Genomic DNA, 24434 nt, shown 5'->3' with positions numbered 1-24434 from the left:
CCCTTCACAAAGCTAGCCACTTTGATGGTAGTGAAAACTCTTGTGATTAACAGAGGAATAATATATCTAGAAATCAGAACCTTAAAACCCTGACATCTGAATCTGGATCAACCATTGACCCCTCTTAAACCCTTCTTTGGAGATCAATGCAATACCCAGAATAAATCCAAAATAGTTGAAGTTTATGTTTTATGAAGAAAAGGGTAATCGGGACATTGAGGACTTCAAGTCTCACAATGCCCTGTGTACTGGTACGTGGAGAGGGACTCAGAGGCACTAAACTGCAAGGTGCAGTCTAGTTGTTCAAATGACACACACCTGAGCGGGACATTTAAATATGTTTGGACCCCTCAGGTGCAGACCATTAGAACAACAAGGAGGTGGAGTAGTTGCAGCGGTTGCCAGCCGCAGTTGCATTGGAAGAAGAAAGGAAACTGAGACGAATGAGTCGCCACTTTCTGTGAAGGGGATGTCGGTCCTGAGAGGGTCTCCAAGATTGATGGCCTTAAATACAGAGGTTGCTCAGCAGGAAGCAGGCGTTTCCCTTGCAGAGAGATGCTCTACTGGTTGTGTGCTGTGTCCCGAGGCTGGTGAGCACCGGAATGCACTGGGAGCGAGAAAAGCTCCTTTCCTGATTGGTGCAGGCTGCAGGAAAAACAAAGCAGTCTGCCTTGCAGGAGGCAGCAGAAGAGGCAGAACAAACAGTGGCAGCGGATCCAGCAGGCGCGTGTGCCGACATCAATGAGTTTACCATTGTCGGGTAATCCTGGTATGGTCCGTAATCGACTGCTGGCCACTGATAACAATTTTGAATACCAAACTAGTGTAAAGAAGTCACTTTGGTGTAACAAGAACTTTATAAAGAGACAAGAAAAGACAAGTTATAATCATTACGTTCAAAACCAGTATTATTGCCAAGAGAAAGAGGGGGGGATACTGAGCAATACTTCAAAGAGCTTATCATCCAAATTGGATAAACAAAAAGAGAACATTATTTCTGAAAGATTGTAACTATTATTGCTAGAGTGTAGAAAAGGCAACAGTTGAACAAGACATCAACAAGTATTGCCAAAGCCAAAAAGAGGCAAGTGTAATAAAGAAGCATTGTCAGCAATTACTTGATGTGAAAGGGCAAAAACAAGAGTGGTAGGAGAGAAGCCCTTCTGGTATAAAGTATCAAGAGGCGGAGGAACATAACCTGCATTGCGTGTGGCAAAGACAACATTGGAACAAAAAGCAGTAATGTGTGACATGCCTTCCCAAAAGAAGTTGTGAATTTCGATGTTGTTGGAAGTTAAACACTTTGCGGTTTGGTTTACTTCAAACCTTTTGGAAGAGTACTTGTAGTAGTGTTCGGAGCTTTTGTCCTGGCAGGCGACTATACCAAGATAGGGACCTTTTGGTGGTAGTACTGGCAGGTTAGTGAACCAGGAAGAAATCATTTAAGTACTGAATTGTGGTTAAAGGTTGTAGAGAAGAAGTGGCAAGACCACTAAAGTGTTCACTAAGTTTTTGTGGAATCATACTGACAAAACTTGTTGGTACAGAAGAATTGTGAAAGTATTTTGGTTTTCTTAAGGACAAGAAGTTATGTTGAACTTGTGTCTCTATATGTGGAGAGGTAAAGACTGTTTGCTTTGTTGAACCTTTGTTAAAATCCAAGTGAAAGACTTTTGGAGTAAGAAGGACTTTATGATCAAAACTGGGCTACAGAAGAGGAACTTTGTTATTTGAACTTTTGATTGAGAATCTCAATAATGATAATAATTTAGCATTTATACAGCGCTACGAACCCTCCGGTATCTGAGTGCTGCTTATTATTACCCACGGTGTGTTGTGCTCATTTATCGACCTCGGAAGGATGAAAGGATAAGTTTGGCCCTGCCGGGATTCGAACCTGTGTCGGCAGGCTCTGCACGGATGTCCAAGCGAGCGCTCTACTCGCTGTGCTATCTGACCTTTCTTTGAATCTGGGTAAGATTATCCGACACAGGTTACAAGGATACTCCGTTTGAATTAAGTTGAATAAAACTGTTATTTCTGTTACGTTTAAATTGCCATACATTACCTTTATGAGTTTGTATAAGTGTGAGGGACAGATTCCTTTTTATTAGAGTGTTTCGTTTAGTTTATTTTGATAGGCAGTGAAATTCTCTTTAGTTTAGGGATAGTTAGGCGTTTCTCCAACCCGTATGTGTTAATAAAATGGCTGCATGTGAAACACATTTACCAAGATGTCCGTATCACATTTATGAACCCTCACAGTAAACAGTTTGTTTTGAATCAGAGGTCCAGATGATTAAGAACCTACCTCTGCCTGTTGGAACATTTGAACTATGTTTTAGCATGGATCATTATGAAAGGGAGTATGTTATGTTATGTTAAAGGTTTTTATACTGTGCCCTGTCGCCACTTGTGTGGTTCCTTGGCGCTCTGGAGGCTCTGTAAAGCAAGATGGTGGGCGTATGTTATTAGGGCTCAGCGGGAAAAAGGTGCAAGAGAGCTGTGTTGTGCTGTTGGCCGCGTCATTTTGGTTGACACCATTCGCTGAGCGTAGGAGTATTTTTTGGTTGATAGCCATGGCCGGTAGGATCGCTCAGGGGCAACGCTTCTGTCATGGAAGCCGGTGGTTATTAAGCATGTTATTAAAGAACAATTATAATTATATGCTGTTGTGCAAGCCTATGTGTGGTTTGTTTCTTTGTTGAGTAGTGAAGTGCATGCAGTTTGTTGTGCGGTAGAGGCGTGGTTGTGTTTGAGAGGTGAATGCAGAAAAAGGAGTTTTTGTATTAGTAGGGACGGTTATTGGCAGTGCCTTATCCTACACAGTCTGTTTTGATTGACTGTTGCACGCTTCCTTTCCGGTGTGGTGTATGTAACTGTCATGTAATTGTTAAGGGCATCATGACAAACGTCCACTTAGACAGACCACAGCTAACAATTTGTATCTGAGTGTTTCTCTGTTTTGTATACCTTTTTATATAAATGTCATCAGGAAATTTGGATAATTCCCCTGGCTACTGCAAGCAGTACCCTCGAAAGAGGTTCATTCGGAGCTCCAAGAGGCAGTGTAATGCTATATTAGGTGGTACTTGTAAAGCAGAGTAGACCATATTTCCATGGTCTTTTGCCGCTGACTGCTTTCTAGGTGGGACTATGATTTTCCAAAAGCCATTTTGCCTAGGGGCTGGGGGGCCGTTGTCGATGGTATTGGAGCAACATTACTGTTTCCCATTACCTTAATGGGGCTAGTGAGGATGGCTTGTTTTAGGGTAGTATACAAAGAAGAGGTCCGACAAAATGGAGGACAACAACGGGGCACACTTTTGACTGATAACAATCAGAAAAAACGTAATCAAAAGTCATTAATGCCACAAGGCAAGATTAATACAGTACAATTTAATGTACAGGTGAAATCATAAGGTTTTGTTCAAGTGCTTCAAAATAATTATTTCCAACAATGTAGAACCAAAATTTTAACATCACCAAAGTAACCTTGTTCATCCAATTACGATGATACAATTTTCAAGAATAATCAACACAAACCATGTTTCTCAATTTCATAATGTCAATGAATATAGCATTCTGTGTAATTTAATTAGAACACTGTTTTATGAGAATCAAGGGCAGTGTTGCTGTACAACGCGTTTCGGGCATGGCCCTTCATCAGGTACAGGATGTATTTCAGTTTCTGAAACAAATAAACAAATTTAACTTTCAGTGTCTTCCAATATTATTTTCTAGTAATATTATAAATGCAAATTGGCACTGACCTGTGTCCTTAAAAAGGTAGATTCCTCAGACGTGGGAAATGTTCAATATGGCTAAGCACACTGCTAGGGAGTTTTGTGATTCAATCCAAAGTAGTTCTAGTAGAGAAAAAATGCAACATATGGCTTTTATCTGCGTTCTCCCGTAGCCGCGTGTGGGAAACAGTTACTTAACAAAAGCGCTGGGTCCCACATCAGGGTTACAATCATCATATGATTTTCAACACATAATCAGTACTCGCTGAATTGGATAGATCCACACAGTGAGTCCAAGAGGTGGTATTTCTCTCTTATCAGTGCAGCGTCATTTGTAAAGTTGACCCCACAGTCCCATAATCGTGCAATAAGATGTTTTCTAAGTTGAGTCTGTGTATGTAGCTCACGAGACCTGTTCATTCCGAGTTAGCTGATATATCATCCCATTTGGGTATATTTAATTAATCTGCATTATAATGTAAGTCCCTTATTTTCACTTACCTCCGTTCAGAGCGTAAGACGCTGTCCTGATTTCTATGTAGCTGTTTGTGCTTTGTCTGGTTGTCAAGGTAACTGTAATGCTTCGGAATCGATGCATACGCGCTGTTGTTGTTATCAAGCTACGGAGTCAAGTTTTCATATATCCTGTATTGTATCATCAATCTGTAAATGTGCATCTTCATAGCAAGTAATTTTCGATTCAGAACGGCTGCTTACCCTCCGTTCGATTTCGCCGTGGCGTTCGCATACTCCGCATGAATCTCAATGGCTCCGACGGTTGTCAGTGAAACCTGAATGCTTCCCGGCGGACTTGTTAATGTCTATTCTGCTCGTCATGGTATCTGCAGCGCGCCATTTTGGAGTGGTGCCTTGATGTTATATAGTCTACTGGGACAGTACATCATTATAATAACCCATAGGACCAAATGGTTGTAGTTCTGATGTGACGGTTCACCGTGAGTAATATGTTTCAATCCTTTCGTTTGCTACTAATGTTAGAGGAGCAATCTTTGTAATTTGAGTATTTCTGTTCGTAGGTGAAACTTCTGAAAGGAAACTGTCTCCTGGCATCGTTCCAAAGTTATATACGATTGAACCATGAGCAGCTTAGATTTTTCATGTTACTGACGTATAGCTCAGTGATCCCATGTATTTCTTTGACATTTCTATGTATGCCGTGTGTTGTGGGCATCATCATCTTTTTTGGTGTTTCCTGTGGGACCTATTCCTTGGATTGGTCTATCTGATTAGCATCGATATGTATGCATCAACTAGGTTATAGATGGCAACTCAAGTCCCAATCTACATTCATCCCTCTTGGTGACATGGTGTCTAGACGGTCAATCCAGAGAAGTTCTCATTGAAGTAATTGTTTAGTGAGGTTGCTGCCTCTGCGTGATACAGTGACCTGTTCCAATATAATAAATTTGATTTGCGCAACGGAGTGCGATTCTTTCTGAAAATGTTGTTCCATAGGTGATCTCATTGTTTTGAACCTGATATTGGATTTGTGTTCTGACCACCTTCTCTTTGCTTCCCGTGTTGTCCTGCCTATGTAAAATAAGCCACACGGGCATTTAATCCCATAGATAATATTTGTTGTCAGAAGTGGATGTGTGGCGTATTTCATTCATACAGCAAAAGCAGGTCTATCGGAGATCATCTAATAAGAGCAGACTTTGCAGCAAAAAGAACGACAAATCACAACTACAGAGGGACACTTCCATGCAACAATTGCAATAACTGCAATAATCTGGTGAAAGGCAACTACATCACCCATCCACATATGGGTTACAAAATTGAACTATGCTACACATCCACGTGTGACACAACAAATATTATCTACGGGATTAAATGCCTGTGTGGCTTATTTTATGTAGGCAGGACAACACGGAAAGCAAAGATAAGGTGGTCCGAACACTAATCCAATATCAGGTTAAAAACAATGAGATCACCTGTGGCACAATATTTTAGAAAGAATCGCACTTATATTGGAACAGGTCGCTGTATCACGCAGAGGCAGCAACCTCACTAAACAATTACTTCAACGAGAACTGTTCTGGATTGACCGTCTAGACACCATGCCACCAAGAGGGATGAATGTAGATTGGGACTTGAGTTGCAATCTATGACTTAGTTGATGCATACTTATCAATGCTAATCAAATAGACCAACACAAGGAATAGGTCCCCCAGCAAAGAAGATGATGATGCCCACAACAGATGACATACATAGAAATATCAAAGAAATACATGGGATCACTAAGCTATACGTCAGTAACCTGAAAAATATGTGCTGCTCATGGTTCAATCGTATATACCTTCGGAACGATGCCAGGAGACAGTTTCCATTCAGAACTTTCACCCACGAACTGAAATACTCAAATTACAAAGATTGCTCCTCTAGCATTAGTAGCAACCTAGAGGATTGAAACATATTACTCAAGGTGAACAGTCACATCAGAACTACAACCATGGGTAATTATAACGATGTAGTATCCCAGTAGACTATATACATCAAGGCACCACTCCAAAGCGGCGTGCTGCAGATACCATGACTAGCAGAATAGACATTAACAAGTCCGCCGGGAAGCTTTCAGGATTCCCTGACAACCGTCAGAGCCATTGAGATCCACGCGGAGTATGCGAACGCCACGGCAAAATCGAACGGAGGTTAAGTGGCTGTTCTGAATCAAGAATTACTTGCTATGAAGATGCACATTTACAAATTGATATAATACAATATATATGAAAACTTGACTCTGCAGTTTGATAACGACAGCACGTAAGCATCGATTCTGAAGCATTACAGTTACCTTGACAACCGGTCGAATCTCGAACAGCTACATAGAAATTAGGATAGCGTCTTATCCTCTGAACAGAGGTAAGCGAAAATAAGGGACTTAGATTTTAATGCAGATTAATTTAATTTACCCAAATGGGATGATCTAGCCGTTGACTTAGAATGTACAGGTCTCGTGAGCTACGTACTCATACTCAATTTAGAAAACATCTTGTTGCACGATTATGGGACCGTGGGGTCAACTTTACAAATGACGTTGCACTGAATAGAGAGAAATACCACCTCTTGGACTCGCTGTGTGGATCTACCGAACTTAGCGAGTACTGATTATGTGTTGAAAATCGTATGATGAGTGTAACCCCGATGTGGGACCCAGCGCTTTTGTTAAGCGACTGTTTACTACACGCGGCTACGAGAGAACTCTAATAAAAGCCATATGTTGCGTTTTTTTTCTACTAGAACCACTTCGGATTGAAGTACAAATCTCCCTAGCAGTGTGCTTAGCCATATTGAACGTTTCCCACGTCTGGGGATTCTACCTTTTTAAAGATGCGGGTCAGTGTCAATTTGTCTTTACGTTACACACTAGTTTTGGAAGACACTAAAAGTGGAATTCGTTTATTTGTTTCAGAAACTGCAATAAATCCTGTACCTGATGAAGGGCCATGTCCGAAACGCGTGGTACATCAACACTGCCCTTGATTCTCACAAAACAGTGTTGTAATTAAATTACACAGAATGCTATATTCATTGATATTATGAAATTGTGAAACATGGATTGCGTTGATTATTCCTGAAAATTGTATCACTGCAATTGGATGAACATGGTTACTTTGGTGGTGATGAAATTTTGTTTATACATTTGTTGGAAATAATTATTGTGAAGCACTTGAACAATACCTTATGATTTTACCTTTACATTAAATTGTACTGTAGTAATCTTGCCTTGTGGCATTAATGATTTTTGATTGTTTTTTCTGATTGCTAACAATCGAAAGTGTGCCCTGTTGTTGTCTTCCATTCTGGCGGACCTCTTCTTTGTATTTTATCATTAGTCTTGTAGCCAAGACACACACACAGGAGCACCTAAATCCTAAAGGAATTTTCTATCCTAATTTTCTTTGAATGTTTAAATAACATACTAGAAAAGCTACCTTTGGTGTGCATCTCTACCCCTCTTCTATCTCTTGTTTTAGGGTAGTCGCATTAGATTTTGGGAATCTTCTGCAACATCAGTGTCCATGTTAGTGTGTATCTGATCTATGCTATGAACCGATGGGAATTCTGTGCTCACAAGCCTAAGCATATTCCAGTAATACATAGCATCTCTTACGACCTGAGCATTCCCCAACTTGACAAAATCTAGCTGCACGCCAAGATCCCACAGACGCGAATGTAGTGGTCCTGGTGCAACTTCTATTGGAAAGCTACCCACCCTACCCTACAGCTTTCGCCATGCTTATAGCATAACGCGAATATTGAGTTGCTGGAATCGAACACCACTGTATTTCCGAAGGCATTGAGCAGCCAGCCATTCTTCTATAACTTATTGTAGTGTGTTGGGAATAAGCTATACAGATTCATCATTTAAGAGACGCGCCACCTTGCAGTTTTTGCGCTCCGCACTGATTTCCGTACCCTGGCCCTTATGAAACTTTGATTTGAGTACAAGTAAAAGGCCTGCTCAGAAGAAGCAAGTATGTGACTGAAAGCTTCTTTTCTTTGAGGTTTACAGAGCTCTAAAGACAATATTTACTAAACACCCGAAGCAAGGCTGTAAACAGGATGGATGACAACATACTGGAAAACAGGCTAGCGCTTGCATTTTGAAATTGCCCAAGTGAAGTTTGTCTAAATGATACAAAGTCTTTGGACAAGAGACACTCAACTGGACCCTCTTCAGCCCATTGTAACCTTGCCTTCAACGTTTTTATAATATTTCACTTTCTGCAGGAGTCTTCTAATTTCTCTAGGATGGCAGAAGATGGGTGTAGAGAAACCTAGGCCTTGTTATAGCCTATCTATCTATTTTACTTAATAACTAGTGAACAGGTCTGTGTACACGGGCCAAAGTGCAGTTTTTCATTAACACAGTAGGACCACTACAAATCCTAAGCCTACAGCTCCCTCCAGCCATGACAACAGGTGAAGCTTTGCAAATTGGACCACTGTATATCCATTAGGCAACAGCTTCCTCTAGCGGAGCGTTCTGTGTGCTCAGGCAGCCTCTACTGCGCATGACGGATTCCGACAAACATACACCTGGCCTTTTATTATATAGTATGATAATAACTGTGCTTGTGCTTTATTTTCAGAGACGCCAAGAACATTGAGGCATCTTTGTCGACTAACTCTGCGGAGAGCAGTTGGTCTTCGAGGACTGGAGAAAGTTGCCAAATTGAATATCCCTCGGAGATTAATAGAATACCTTTCTTATGACTGAACCACGGCAAGGATATTCGAGGACAGAACCTTTCAGATACCTCAGTGCCGAAGCGCATGTGTAAACGGAAACAAAATAAGTGACTGTCAAACGAGTAGCATCAACTGCATGAAGCAGAGCAAATAGCGTGCAGGACTTTGTACATAAACTCACCTCAATATTGACTTTCCTTTCAGTTGTCTGATAATCTGCATTTGCTGAACTTTTATTTCTGCAGTATTATATTGATGAATTATTTAATTATTTATTTAAAAATGATACGTGGACTCCCAGGATAGTCACCTTGCTGTCCACTGTCATCGTTCAGGCTGTGGCTGGGATCCCTGACTGGCACCTTAGTGTCAGTTATCGCAGGGTCTTGTCTACTCTTTTTAATCGGTTGCTCTACTGCAGGTCGCTTGCCCAATGGAGAAGTGGTTCGGATGCAATACAAATTGAAGCTATTTTTCTGAACTTGTAGTGTATCTTCTCCTGTGTGCATTACCTTTCACAAAACCTTTACTTTCTTCCCTTCTTCCAGCAATATAGCTATGTGCATATGAGGAAGCTACCTAAATGTGGCAATTCAACAAGGCATAATATTTGGGCATTTCTGCCTGTGTGCGATATGAACAAATAGTTGCCACACATTGGTCTCCTGAACAAGGAATATTGCTTCCTACCCCTGTGTTTTACCTCGATGGTCTTAATTTCTGTTGTGAAGCGGATGCATAAAAGCGATGGTGTTTACTGCCATTTTTCCCAATCCACCGCTAGCAATTTCCTGAGGTAGTTGGAGAGTGGGCGGACTCCATTTGTTGCGTCACACGACAGATGTGGCGGGCTTACAGCCAGCATGGATTTTCATGCTGGCGGTAATGCTATGGATTCTAGTTATGGAGTCTGCCTGAAAATACCACCTGGTAAAACATGCAGATTCCATAGGAGCCCATTGTTAATTCCTCCTATTGGAATAGTGAAGAGTAAAAGCGATTTTACATACATTTTACCTATCACTTTTCCACTCTGTTGTGGAAACCATGAACATTGCACAGAGGGGAACCTTTGGACATAAGTACAGGCCAAGGCTGTCCTCTCTGTGCAATAATGAACATGACCCACAATCACTTCAGACCTAGAGCTGTCTTTGCAGCTCATGCTGCATCGGCAATCATTTTGATGCCTGCACCAGTACATGGCGCAAGCCCAAAGAAGGAGTGTCTGTGTGTCCATGTGTCGTTGACCAGTGGGGATTTTCTCTGTGACCTGTCCCTTCATGGTAACATGTTATGGCAGTTTTTTTTAGTATGGCACAGGGAATATGTGTTCACCAATACCACAAATACAAAGTAACATGGTAGAGGCAATCTCGTCTGCTGGCCAAATGTTTCTAAGGTATAAAAACATATGATGTCTCGAGCCGCTTCTGGAGTTCAGTGCCATCTGCTATGTACCTCACGTGCTGGTAATAGACATGCTCACACGCCCCCCCCCCCCCCCCAGCTGATCACAGATAAATCTTCATATTGGAATGCGTGTATCCAATATCAACAGTGTAACTTGCCTACTCGGATGTCTATGCATTTGCAAAATATCCGTGCAGAAACAGAAAAGTAAAGGTGAAGTATACAAGAGAAGAGAGCGATCGAGAGAGAGGCACAGAGATGGAGAGTATCTATGTTCTTGTATATAAAATTACCCAAATCTTGTCTCTCATGACAAATATTACATATTGCCACAACGCGGCTGTTAAAATCAGTTGTACGAAGTGAGGGTTCTGTAGCATCATTTCTGTAGTTTTCATGTATAATATATAAACATCAAACACTCCTCTTGCTCGCCTGAATCTGGGGGCTTGCGGGTAGAGTGTTGCCCCACCATGCCTCTCCAGGTCACAGAGGTAAACTGATTGGTCGCAAATGAATTTCGAGGAAAACGGGTATTCATGGTTAAACTCAGAAATCAGTACTCCAGAGAATTGGAAAAAGGGGAGGTTGGGCCCTTATGGTGGATGGGTGAAGTATGTAAAGTGAAGGGAGTGTGGACCGATTCTGCTGGCAAATCAAACCAATACCGAGGGGCATTCTACTATGTACAGAGCAGATTATCAGAATTGAATGTGCAGTTAGCACAGTATTCTTCTCACATGCCACTTCCCGTGCTTGCTCATCCTGAAAGACTGACACCTTTGCTTTAAACCACTTCCTTTCCGAATAGACTTTCTATGACTCTGGGTTTGCTGCTGCCAGCACTATTATTGTTCAACTGTGGCGGCTGGTGAATTTTTTTGTTGGAGGGGCAGCAATATTTCGCACAAATGATCTTCATGGTGTCTGTGCCCTTACGTTTCATGCTGGCAGCACCAATACCTGCCAGCATTCTGTGATGAATCCTATGGAGTCATCACCGATTTCCGCCAAAGATCTCCTCCCATGTGCTCAGGGCACTGCAGCCCCTACCTGGTCCATGAGGGAGGAGATGGCTGTCGGGGAAAAGTGGTGACCCCATCAGGAGGGACGCAGTATTCTTGCCTTCCCATTCCTAAATTCTTGATGCCTTGTCACTATACAAGTCCTTCCCGTTGTAAACCCCAAAAACCCGTTCTTGAAAATCAATCTGGGGAAAACATTCATGCCTCATACACTCACAACACACATTTAGCATCTCCTGTCTGTAATGGTTTTCTAAATAGAAATTCTGAGCAATATCACATTGGCAATCCGAGAAATGCTTTGGACTCCAATTGCCAGAAAACCTTAGGTACTGAGACGAGGAAGAGGCGAAAGGAGTTAATGCTGATCAGAAGAAACACAAAGTCAAGCATGCAGACTAATTGTTTTGGGGAGGCCCGAGTGCGCAGGACATTTAACGATAGTATGCGCATTCTGATCAGTGGAATCGGAGAAGAAGGAAGCAGCGCTGGAGACGAGAGAAGCAGAGCTGAGGCATGCAGTAAGAGGAAGGGCTGTGCTGGGGAAAGCAAGCACTTCTACTCTGCTATTCACAAGTGTGACATACCAGTGTGGTGTGAGCCCATATGGGGCCCGGCAGGCACCGAGAGGGAACCGTCTACACGGTTGTGCAGAGAAGCCTTGGTTGTGCTTGGCGGGAGAATGCAAGGCTGTCCAGAGAGCTGGAAGGAGGTCTGCAGTGTGAGAAAGGCTGTCCCGAAGTGGGAGCTTTACCACAGCAATGTATCATGGGTCCGGCAGGCTTCAAGACACCAGTGTGTCTACCTAGAGCCATTAGGGATCCCGGGGCGTACAGACAGGTCTGAAAGCAGATAAAGATATTTGACTACCGACCAAGTGAAATACAAAGACAGAACTTAAACCTCCATACATGAGCGCAAAGCGTTATAAGCTCAAACATAACATGAGATGCCAGAGTGGGGAAAGTTGGAGCAAGTATTACCGTAATCAAATTAACACTAATGAAAATATCAAACGGCAAAACTTGAACAATTCTCCATATATGAGATGTTGGTGTGGGGAAAGTTGGAACAAGTAGTACCTCAAGCCAATGAAGTGGAGCACAACAACGTAATACAACTGCACTAAATTAAAGCACAGTGAATTTGAAGAAGAAGCCCTAGTGAAAAGGAATACACCAGGCAATGAACATTGCAAGGCAAGATACCTAGCAGGAGACTATACAAGAAGATCTGCAAGTCCCAGAAATTGATTCCTTGCATGAGCGTCTACCAGGAGGTCCAGTACAGTTGTGTCAAGAGTGGAAAGATACCTGGCAGGAGAGTATACCAGTAGTTCCATTAGAGCTGTATGAAACCTATTTATTTTTGCAAAGTATGTGGTAAAGAAGTATACCAGAAATATTTTTGTTAACTTAAAAGAACTGTTATTTGAAAGACAAAATGTTTGCAATCTTCAAAGAACTGTTATTTAGGAGAGACACTTTGCCATCCTTAAGAAGCTATTGTTTGAAAGAGACACGTGTGCCATTGTTATGAAGCTGTTGTTTGAAAGAGACAAGTTTGCCATCTTACTTAAAATATCCAACGGAAGGAAAATCCCCCTCTGAATCCAAGAACTCCCCCTTGGAAAAGACTGTTTCTGTTGGATTTATCTATTTATTTTTATGAACACTTTTTACCAAAATAGTTGTTCATTTCTTAGTATGAGGGTAAGAGTAATATGTTTTGGACACAAGGGCAGTTTATGTTTGACGATGAGACACAGACTGATTTTTAGTTTCCTAGGTAGGAAACTCTCTTTAGAATAGGGACAGAAAGGCTTTTATCTAACCCTTTTATTTTAATAAAGATGTCTGATGTCGAAAATATTACACCATTGTGTCCGCCTCTCGTTTCGGACCCCTCACAATTCCCATATCACAACATACTCGTGGTTTTGTTTTTCACATAATGCCAGTAATGATACTATAGGAAAACATGTCCATGCTGGCTCTGTCAGTACATGACAGTATCCCCACATACGAATATACTCCTGCTGGGTTTGCTAGTAAAAACACTGTGCCACAATAAGAAAACATGTCAAGACTATCTGCACCAATATAGGCCAGTCTGGCCATGTATACTGGTTTTACCCTTCATGCCAGTAAAAAATGCAATGCCACATCAGAAAATATATCCAAAGTTGCTGCACTAAAGAAGGCCTGTTTAACCACGTAAGAGCACTTATTAAGTTTGTTTTACTCTGGATTCCTATTAAAATATGCCATGCCACAATATAAAAATACATCCAGACTGTTGCCACAAACGTAGGCCAATTTTGACATGAAATAACACATCATGTTTGCTTTACCCTTAAATCTCTGTAAGAAATGGCATGCCCCAGTAAGAACATAAGGCCATAATAGTGTTACCAAAGTAGTCCAGTATAGCCAAGTAGTAACACTTATCATGTTGGCTTTACTCTTGATGCCCATTAAAACATCTTTACTTACGTTAGTAGCAATACGAGCCTCAAGACTTTTCAATAGCTGGAGGAGGTGAAGAAGATGAAGAGGTTGGGCCACAAACAGCAAATGGCAATACTTTAAATGGCTTAAGATGAGAGAGGAAACCACACAGGGAAGCAGACCGGCAGGAAGGAAAGGCAGAACCTTCCGGAGGACCCTTAGCTGAAAAAGGCCAGTTTTGCAAATAGAGCTGACCTGGGATGCAGCCCGACAGCGACTCGGAAAACATAAACCCCAGGTTCCTCGCATGAGAAGCGGATGAGGGGCATGGACCACGCTCCAGAAGCGACTAGGCGGCCAACCACATTGAGGAGAAAGATGAGGGACCCGAGCTGGGGCCAGGTGAGGGACCCACCACCAAGACATACATCTTGTCCCCATTCACCGTAAGCCATTTGCTACCCATACAACTACCCACGGCCGATAAGCAGCCCCTAATCTGATACGATGTGTCCGGCAGGGCAAGGTCCAGCTGGACGGGGATTTGAGTGTCGTCAGCGTAGGAGTAGCAGTGGAACCCGTGGGACTGGATGAACAGCAAAAGAGGCTAAATATATAGATGTTAAATAGAGCAGGGGACAAGGCAGAAGCCTGAGGGACACCACAGGAAAGTGTGCTAGTTTGTGAAAGAAAAGGAGGAAGAGAAAGGATCTGGGTCCTATCTGTCAGAAAGGATGTAAATCAGGATAGGACCTGTCCAGAGAGGCTGGCCAAGGAGAGGTGGTGCAGCAGCAAAGGATGGTCCACTGTATTAAGTGTTGCTGAAAGATCTTGAAGAATCAATGCCCCAACTCCTTCCTGCTCCCCGGTAACTTTCCGTGCCTCGGCCTGGTCGGAATCCCGATTGGAAGGGGTCCAGAAATTTTGAGTGCTCAAGAAAACATGTGAGAATAGGGGAACCCTAAGATTCCAAGAGTTTCATAGTGAAAGGGAGATGGGGTGAAAATTGACAAGAACAGAGGAGTCAAGAGAAGGTTTCTTTAAGAGAGGGAGGATACAGGACTGCTTTAGCTAAGAACAGATAGAGCCAGACAAACAAGACAGATTAACCGCCTGAGAATCCCAGTGGGCAAAAGCGCTTAGTAGCGCTTTTAATATCAGCAGATGAAAACAAAGAAACAAAGGGAACGTGGACCACAGTTCCACATCAGCCCTAGGTGAGGCAGGTAGATGAAGCATTGATACATCTATTCATTCCTTGTGTGTGTGTGTATATATATATATATATATATATATATCCACCTCCACCTCCTCCTCCTCCCTAAATGCACAAGGGCATTCTTGGAATACACACATCCGGTGATGCCAGTCTTCTATATCTTACTCAAGATCCACAAGAGTCTGGTGAATCCACTGGGGCGCCCAATTATTGCTGCTATGGCCAGCCGATTGGAACCACTTGCTAAGCACTTGGATAAGGTAATACAATCATAATTACAAGATAGCCCAACATATATAAAGGACACAACTCATTTCTTGTCTATTCTCAACAATGCTGAATTTGTACAGGGACGTGACATACTATTCACAATGAATGTCACGACCCTTTACACTAGTATCGTGTATGAAGCAGGTTTGGAAGCTATGGAGTGGCTTTTACTCAATTCCGGCTCCTATAAGGCAGACCAGACCTTTGTTCTTACTCTTACGAAGCTAGTCCTGTTGAACAATTTCTTCAATCTTGAGAAGAGGTACTTCCTCCAAGTACCGGGAACCAGCATGGGAGCAGCAATAGTTCAGAGTTAAGCAAACACCTACATGCTCTATCTGGAAACTGAATACATCTTAAACTCAGCAAGGTGGATGAAGCACCTTTTGGTCTTTGTACGGTAAATAGACAATGTCTTTGGCATCTGGACTGGACCTATGCACGAGCTTACCAACTTCTTTGAAATGATGAATCAAATGCATCCACATATCAGGCTCACTACTCAACACAGTGACAATAAGATCCACTTCTTGGATGTAGAAATGAACACCAGGATATTCACTAAACCAAGACACAGACCGTTCACTACTTGCTTTCTTTCCAAACATACAATTGACAGTGTAAAATTGAGCCAATTTCTTAGGTATTGATGCAACATATCGAACGGGGATGAGTACAAAAGACAAGCTCAAGAACTAGACGTTAAATTCCAGGAAAGGCAATACAACAAGGATCTGATCAAAGAGATATCAGAGAGAGAGAGAGTGGATAATATATCAAGAGAGTCTTTACTTGCACCCAAACCACCAAAGACCAGTCCTTCTCTGGTGTATGTGACAACACATTCAATACAAAGTACCAGAATCAAGAGGATGATTAAACACATTGGGAAATGATGCAGATAGACCCCGCCCTACAAAGACTGTTTCCGGAGCTTCCAACTTTTGCCTACAGTGACAACCAGGCACTCTGTAACACATTAGCGAGAGCGGATATGAAGCTACCTAAACAATCCAAAGAAAGACATATGGGCACATTACCATGCTGTAACTGCCAACATTGTGGTAATGTTATGAACTGGAACAAGATCACACACCCTTATTCAGGTAAGAAAATAGAATTGAGCCACTCATGCACATGTAACTACGAATGTAGTATATGCATTGAGGTGCCTTGCAGGTAATATGTGGCGATGACAATGAGCAAGGCCAAAACTCGATGGACAGAGCATAAGTCCTATATAAGAACAAAATATCTCAAATCACCAGTGGTGACACATTTCTTGGAGGCCAGACACAATGTAGCACAGCTCAAATGTGTCATATTGTAACAGGTTTTGGTCTAGAATAGAGGCGGGGACCTCCCTTGTCGGTTTGTTTACTTTACCCTATAGAATGTGCACAGGTTAATTCTGGGAGGCGAGTTGTAATCTATATGAGGATTTGTATAGCTAGTGTATTGATAAATATTGCCAGTTTCAAAGTTATTCTCTAAAGAAAGTGCTCAAGTCACACCTACGGAGAAAGTTGCAACCTACACGAGAACTTGCTACATGGGTAGTTGTGTCATGAAGAAATGCTTTGATCCATTGATAATAAGACTAGACACGATATTGATAAAAACATACACTGCTACCTTATAAGAAATCACTTTTGACGCTCAATTAGCCATCTCTGTACGGTGCTTGGATACACTCCAAAATGGCTGCTGCAATTAAGACTACTCTATTGCGTGTGTGCGAAGGGGCATAACCATGGCGACTTCAGCTATAAACATGGCCGTGAGTCACCCGACCAGTACTGCCGGTCTCCTGCCTCACAGTCTCTGCATACCTTATAAACAAGTAAGTGTGATTTGTGGATCAACAGGGCAGACTAGGATGGGGCTTCTATGCGACTAGAAACCCTCAATTAACTACGAGGTCTGTGTTAGCGGTGGGAGAGAGCAATCATCTCCAGAGAGTTAACAGTTGTTGCTTATGTGAAAGAGTGGTGTCCCCCATCTCCCGCCTGAGTCTTAATGAGCTACTAAAATCACAAGTGTTTACTGATGACAGACAACAGCATTTCTGCCACATGCGGATAGGTTCTTTTCAGTTAGTTTTCTTTTTTGTTAGTAATTGGATTAACTCGGCGTAGCACCACTCCAAAATGTCATTACACAGTATGACATTGCACTTCTTTGGAATTAATGACTGCTTGTGTGTCGCCAGGTTAAACCCTAGACTAAATAGTCTTACATTTCTTTATTGGATGTACCATGACAGGATACCGCAGAGAATCTGAAGAACCTCTGAATATCCAGCAAGCTAGTTCTATTAGAAGCTGGGTGAGTGTACTTGATTATCTGGTATAGACTGAGTTATGTGATATTGGCTAAGCACATTACAACTCGGGTGCGATTTAGATAGTAACAAGGTAATTCTCTCTACAGGGCACACCCATTTACTGTGCTCACTGCATCGAGCAGAGGTTAGTTCCTACCTATCTTTTACTTTTTTTAATTGAAAACTGGTTGAAGTCCCCTTAGATTAATCAAGTTATATTACATATTTCTAGGGAAACAGATGAAGATAACTGATAAAATTGTGACAGCTCAAAGCCCTGAAAATGGATGTGTGATATCCGAAACACGTCGGATAATAGAAATAACCCCTTGAGTTGACTGTATAAGAAAAGTCTTTTGCATGAAGTATTTAAGTGACAAACACTGGAAACTTGTATTTGATTTCGATTTGAGTTTGATTGGTTTAAGAAAACTGTGTAACTTCGTTTCTCGAAATTCTGATAGCCCTGTAGTGGGGCACTTTTGTAAAAAAATATATTTTGGATTCATTTACATTTGATGAATTATGTTATTAAAAGCTGTGTATAACACATGAAATTCAGTTTGAAATTACCTTTGAGTAATGTATAGAAGGACAAAGTCAGACAAGAGTGCATGTGGGTCACATGTGGGCAACTACAGTCTTTCACAATTCACTTTCCTAGTTAATAGATGTTCTCATTTGGACACGGAATGAGTATTCTTGAGACAGCAACTCGCCCTGCGGATGCTTTCTGGCAGATTTCGACGATGGTGCTGTTGGGTTTCTAGTGTGTGTTGGAGCTCATCTTGCAAAAGGCCATAAATGTTCTGCTTAGGATTGCAATGGTCTTCGTAGTTTGAATAGCTGGTCGCTTGAACTATTTTGTTAGTTATTTTATTAAGTACAGTGAATTATACCTAGTCCATAGCTTCTAGAGCATGATATTACTGGACACAGGTGCATCAGGTCTCCTCTCTCTCCTCCCCTACCACTTACACTATGTTCTCCCCAGGCATACTTCAATACATATCCAACTCTTGCCACCAGCACTTCTGTCAGCTGGCATGGCAAACCCAGTGTTCTCACCAGATATAGGGATTGTAACAAACTCATCTGGTAAAAGCCTCCTCTATCACGCAATCATTCGCCAACTAACTGCATCTAGCTTTGTAGGTCTAGCAATTGCCATCACAATAAAACTGTGCTCTAAATGGAGCTGTACTCTTTTGAGTCCTGCACTCATGGGTACCAATAAGTTAGCACATTGAAGAAACACTTTGACAACCATATCGCCTTCTACTCATCCTAATTGCTTTTCCTCTTTGATTTTGGTGATTCTGTTGTCTAATTTCTTTCCTATCACCTTCTCCCCAATCCCCCTTTCCTTTCTACAGACTAAGGTCTGGCGACACCCTGGCAGGGTCACAATATGCCAGCTTTCGGACAAGGCCAGGAACTGTGAGACCTCTACCATGGTGCTGGGCACAGTATAAATATTGGATAACATACCATAATTGAATCATAAGTGCCACTCATTAAGATATATGTTCCTGTGGCTCTTACTTGGTCATACATTATTTCTACATTCACATTCACCTCACCATTTGTAACTGGGGGTTAGCATTTCCAGTGTTTACCATCCTTTTTGGCTGGTATCAGACTCCCTCCAGACTTTCTATATGCATCCTTTGATTTCTTTCTGCCAACCATTCCCATGTCCTTGATGTCGTCTACTGTCCAACGGGGTGTTTTTGTCCTTTGAAGATATTGAATTTTATCTCTGTATTTTTCCTCCCACTGCTCAAATCCTATTTTTTACTCTACGATTTTGTTTCATCGCTTGACAACATTTGTCAGCTCTTTCACGTCTTACCTATTCTTGAGTAATGCCACTTTTTACAGCTTTGCTCCTTATTCATATCTGGGTCTTCCCTTAAACTTTGAAAAATTGTCTGTGTACTATTCGGCACATACTATTCCAATCCTTTGTTGCTTGTTTAAGGCTGGCAACCTTCTTCATATTGCCACTCTCAACTCTCGCTCTGTTGTCAAACACTCCTCTGACATCTGCAACCTACTTGAAGAACTAGACTTTGATGTCCTTGGTCTTACTGAGACATGGTTCACGGCCAGCTCTGTCATGAGCTTTGACACTCTCCTCCCTGATGGCTACAAGGTCCTTTCTGCACCCAGTACCTCCCAGTCCGGTGGGGGGGGTAGCCCTGATCTTTCCTAAGTGGATTCCTAACTCTATCATTCCCACTCGGACCTACTCCTCTTTCGAATGCCTTGTCTATAGGCTCTCTCTCTCGCCTACCCATTGTCTTACTGTGGCTACCATCTACAGGCCTCCTGGACAAATCACCTCATTTCTCTCGGAGTGGGCGGACCTCTCCTCCTCCCTCCTGGCCTCTACCTCTCAACTCCTCCTCAGTGACCTCAATATACATTTAGAGTCTCCTTATTCCTCCTCTGTACTTTTCCGTGACCTCTGCAACTCCCTCTCGCTGTCCATTCCTCCCCTTTGGCCCGACTCACTCTGCAGGGCACACACTCAATGTCTTGACCTCCCCCTCTCCATCCCTCTGACCACTCCTCTCTCCTGGAGCGATCACTCCCTCCTCTCCTCTCCTCTCCTCTCATCCCCTCTCAAGCCAAGCCTACCCCAACATTGCCACCTACCTTCTCGGACATCCGGCCCATGAAGCGTGTGTCAGTTGAGGCTTTTGCTGCCACTTTCTCTCCCCCTTCCACCTGTCTCACATCCTGACACAGCCCTGTCTCTGCTCTACTCTTCAATTTCTGATACTCTTGATGCTCTTGCTCCTGTCATGAGGATCCGTTTGAAGCCCAAAGCCAAGTGCCATGCCTGGTATGACTTTGACCTAGCTACACTTAAACGTAAGTGTAGGGTGGCTGAGAGGAAATGGAGGGCTTCTTGTTCATCCTCTGACACTGCACCCTTGAGCTCAACACAGCCTGGTTTACTATCAGTTTCTTCTGACTCACCGGCTGTGCTGTACTCGTTGGCTTGTCTTCTGCTGGAGTCAAGGACGGTACCACGGCAGCAAGCTGTTTTCACCGCCCTGGCTATCAGTGCGGGAGGGCCCTGTGTACCGTTGACATCTGCCACACCAATCTCGAGCTACAATTCCCGGTCTTACTGTTCCTTTATCGAAAGCTTTGCAGATCTAGGTTGAAAAGGGCAAGGGTAATTCCCTCCTTGTTGTCCTTTGAGTTTCCTCCTTCATTTGAACTGCCGTCCCGGAATAGCCACTTCCTCATGCTTTAGGCCTTGCCCTAAGTGTGCTCTCGTGATCTGCCTTTTATCCCTGTAAGGAAGCGAAAGGGCCATCGGGTGTGCATGGTTATCGGCAATTGCCTGACTCTTGTGTTGGGACATGTCAGGTAAATGGCTCTGGTGTTAGTCTGTTGTCTTTCGCAGTGTGAGAAGGTGTTTGTGTATGAGAAGGGCAGGGGGTAGAGCTTTTGAATATCCTATGGGGTAGGATGGGGAAAAGGTGTTGTAAGGAAGGAGGTACCGCGTCTCACTCGTCGGTGTCCCACTTCCACTCCTCGAAGACCCCCCCTCCCCCCCCCATCCAGGTGATCCTCCTGCACTGGTCCAACCCCAGGAACTGGATCCAATAGCGGTGGCCATGTCCTGGCCACATGGATGACAGATCCCCGGGGACTAGCGGGTGTGACACCTTCAGGTTTCTCACACTCCCTACCAATCTGAGACTTCCGTCTGCCTACCTTTCTCTGCAGTATGTCACTTATTTTAACATAAAAAATATTGAATCTTTATACTCTTTGTATTGAGCTCAATTAGGGCCTCATTATAAATTGGTTGGTGCAGTAAAAAATGTGACGGTAATACTGTAACCGCTGCATCACCGCACTGCTCAACTACAAGTTTGGGTGTAAGGTGGGTGAAACCTCCAGCAAGAAGCCCAAAATCGGTCAATTCAGCGGTCTTACTGACGAAATCCCCCATGAAGTCCTTTGGACTCCTATTAATGGGGACTAACACTGCCCACCACCACTTGTAATCCAGTGGTAATACCGCTGCACCAAGTGGCGGCAACTGTAATACCATTTGGTGGTATCCTGGCAGATTTACTGCCGAAATACCTCCAAACCTAGGAGATCTGGTTACATTAGGGATGAATGACTGCCAGCAATCTCAATTATATTAAAATATTCCATTTAAGTAGATTAGAGAGAGCAGTTTTTCACGTTGCTTTTGTTGGCAGAAAGTCGAATGCTAAATCAATGCACCCATGTGAAAGCAGACATGGGCATGCTGTTTACTTGTAGGCTAATCATAAGATTGGGTCAAGCAGTAACTTGTTTGATTTCGAGTCCCCGTCTCCGACTTTGTTCACTGTGTTTGATCCAGATTATGATTCAATTTTTGTCCCATCGTTGTTATGTGGTGCACATACTCATTGTCATTTATTGCAATGCTAGTGTGATACTTGGATGAAACATTGGCTGTAGGCCACGTTGGTATTTTTCTTCCGCTATTTGGTAGGCAAGGTGAAGTACGACCTTCAGTATTTGAAAACATTAGCTTTGATATCCTAAACAGTATTGTGCCGGGTCATCTTTACTTAATAAGCTCCCGTGTAGTGTTCAAAGTACAGGGCTATATAATTACATATTGGACCACAGTTATTTTAATATGCGTTTACATAATCCATTGAGCCATAGCATTGCTTAGAATCTGGATTTCATGGAAGAGTATGCAAGGAATTCGACCATCTGCAGGTTGGGTGTGCGCTTGTTTGAAATTATATATGAAATTGAATGATGGTAGATCAACCATACAATTTCCAATGCTCACTGCACAACATTGACCTGTGTACTCTGGGTGGACAAAGCCTACAGACGTAGTCCCCCTTACATATTTAGTTGGGATATGACAGTCAGGATTACACCTTGTCTCTCAGTACGGGGAGGGCAAACCCTTCCTCCTGCCATGGCCAGCCTAATTAACTATCAAAGGCTTCATGGATCCGCCCTGTCCTTTTGTGTAAACACTGCAGAATAGTGGCAGCAATTAACATAATTAGCATACTAAAAGAGTATACTTCAAACCGGCCCACATAGGGCCTAGTTGCAGAGGTGAACAAAGGAGACGGGAAACCCCAACAACCTTTGCTATGCACTGTGTCAACCAGAAGCCAGCTCCCGCCCTAAAGCATCAATGACAGTGAGCTGTCATGTCCGGTACATGTGTTTACAGTAGGCAACCCCTGCAGGGGGACCCCATTCAGAGGGCAGGAGTATGTGATTTGATGGAGACAGAAAGTCTGTTCTCGCCACAGCTGCAAGGGAGACATGCCGCTTTAATAAGGAACCACACTGAGCTCAATTAACAAGGGAGACCCTTTGATCCACAACAGACAGGAAGGTGGGTGGGACTTGTATTACATGTTTTCACCCCTTTTCTGTTGCAAAGCACTCTGGATATGACCTCAGGCATACAGGGGATTGCTGGTGGGGACACCGGATTGGTTAGTTAAGGCAGGCCTAGCCTACACCAATTTGGGCCGAACATCTGATGACTTTGCAAGGGAGTAACAAGAACTACTAATTTGGACCCTGGCTGAAGGTCCTGTCTGCCTTACAGCTTCAGCCAGTTAAGGAAAGCCAGGATTTCCAAAGAGGGAAGCAAGATCCATCCCTTAAACATCTCCCAGGGAAAAGAGGGAGATACTGAATCCAGAGGACACTCCAGCACCTCCAGAACCGGTACCCAGCCAGCCTTACTAGGCTCTGCATTCAAGATTCCTAGGTGGGAAGTGCCAGAGTCTCTGAAACAAACCAAGGACCTGGCAGTTGCCTGCAGCACTCTCCTCAGCTTTGGGCTGTCCACCTTAAAGGATGACACCAGCCCAGTGAAGAAGCTAGGAGGCGCGCATCGACACAAATCAACCAGCGTCTGCCTTAACCGACATTTCAGAGCCAGTCGAGCCCCTCGAGCTGCAACTGACTGCACCGCTGACTGTTATCACGCGGCAGTCGTAATGTCGTCTGAGACGCCGCGACCAGTGCTTCAGACCTAGCCAACCAGCACGGAGATGATTCCTGGCCACGAGCTGCAGTGTAGGCCAGCCTCACTCGCCAAAATGCCTGCCACTTGATACCCGCAGCGGTCTCCCCTTTTGAACTCTGTCACAAGAGCTGCAAAGCACCCTGAAACCGACTCGACCCTGTCGAGCACCAAGAAATTCTACAAGCACAGGGTAAATTGTGGTTCTGTCCCCCTTGTCCTTCTCCGAAGGCCCCGAGTGACATTTTATGACCCATTGCTTCCTTTGTGTTGAAAACAAGTATCCTTGAACTATTGCGATTAATTACTTGACCAACTACCCTCCTGTTAGTATTCAGAGTGCATCCCTTTTCCTTCTTGAAGTTGTCTGTTCTGTGCATTCCTTTTACAGGGTGGGTTGTATTTTGTAGTTGCTAGAACAGTCTTTTGTGATAGATAAAGTAGATATTTTAACACAACCGTGACTGGACAGTCCCTTTTATCTTTGAGTAATAATTGTATTTTTGCTGTGTTGCACTAACCAGCGATCCACGACCTTGCAGAGATAAGCTTGCCGTTCTGTCCATGTTCCCAAAATTGAACAAGGAGGTTTATTATATGCTTGTGTTTCCAATCTGTCGGATCCCTACTGGTGTACTAGAGGTGTGGAAAAGCAAAACAATGGGTAACCCCTGAACCGTGGACAAGGGGAATAATATATGTAGAAGAACAAAGCAAGAAGT

The 24434-nt window shown here is 43.1% G+C and overlaps 1 protein-coding gene across 3 annotated transcripts in view; it reads left to right on the top strand.

Moving 5' to 3' along the window:
• The window catches only part of ASB13 (ankyrin repeat and SOCS box containing 13), a 321247-nt gene extending 303024 nt beyond the window's left edge, over positions 1-18223 (top strand). For all 3 annotated transcript variants that reach the window (XM_069629642.1, XM_069629640.1, XM_069629641.1), the window contains exon 6: positions 8864-18223. In XM_069629642.1, the coding sequence (XP_069485743.1) occupies positions 8864-8991 (128 nt within the window). In that variant the 3' untranslated portion in view covers positions 8992-18223. The remainder of the gene's footprint in view (positions 1-8863) is intronic.
• Positions 18224-24434: the final 6211 nt, after the last annotated feature.

This window comes from Ambystoma mexicanum, chromosome 12 (assembly GCF_040938575.1).
Source record: "Ambystoma mexicanum isolate Mex_15411 chromosome 12, UKY_AmexF1_1, whole genome shotgun sequence".
In the NCBI taxonomy this organism is placed as follows: Eukaryota; Metazoa; Chordata; class Amphibia; order Caudata; family Ambystomatidae; genus Ambystoma; species Ambystoma mexicanum.
This window is presented reverse-complemented; position numbering and strand designations above follow the sequence as displayed.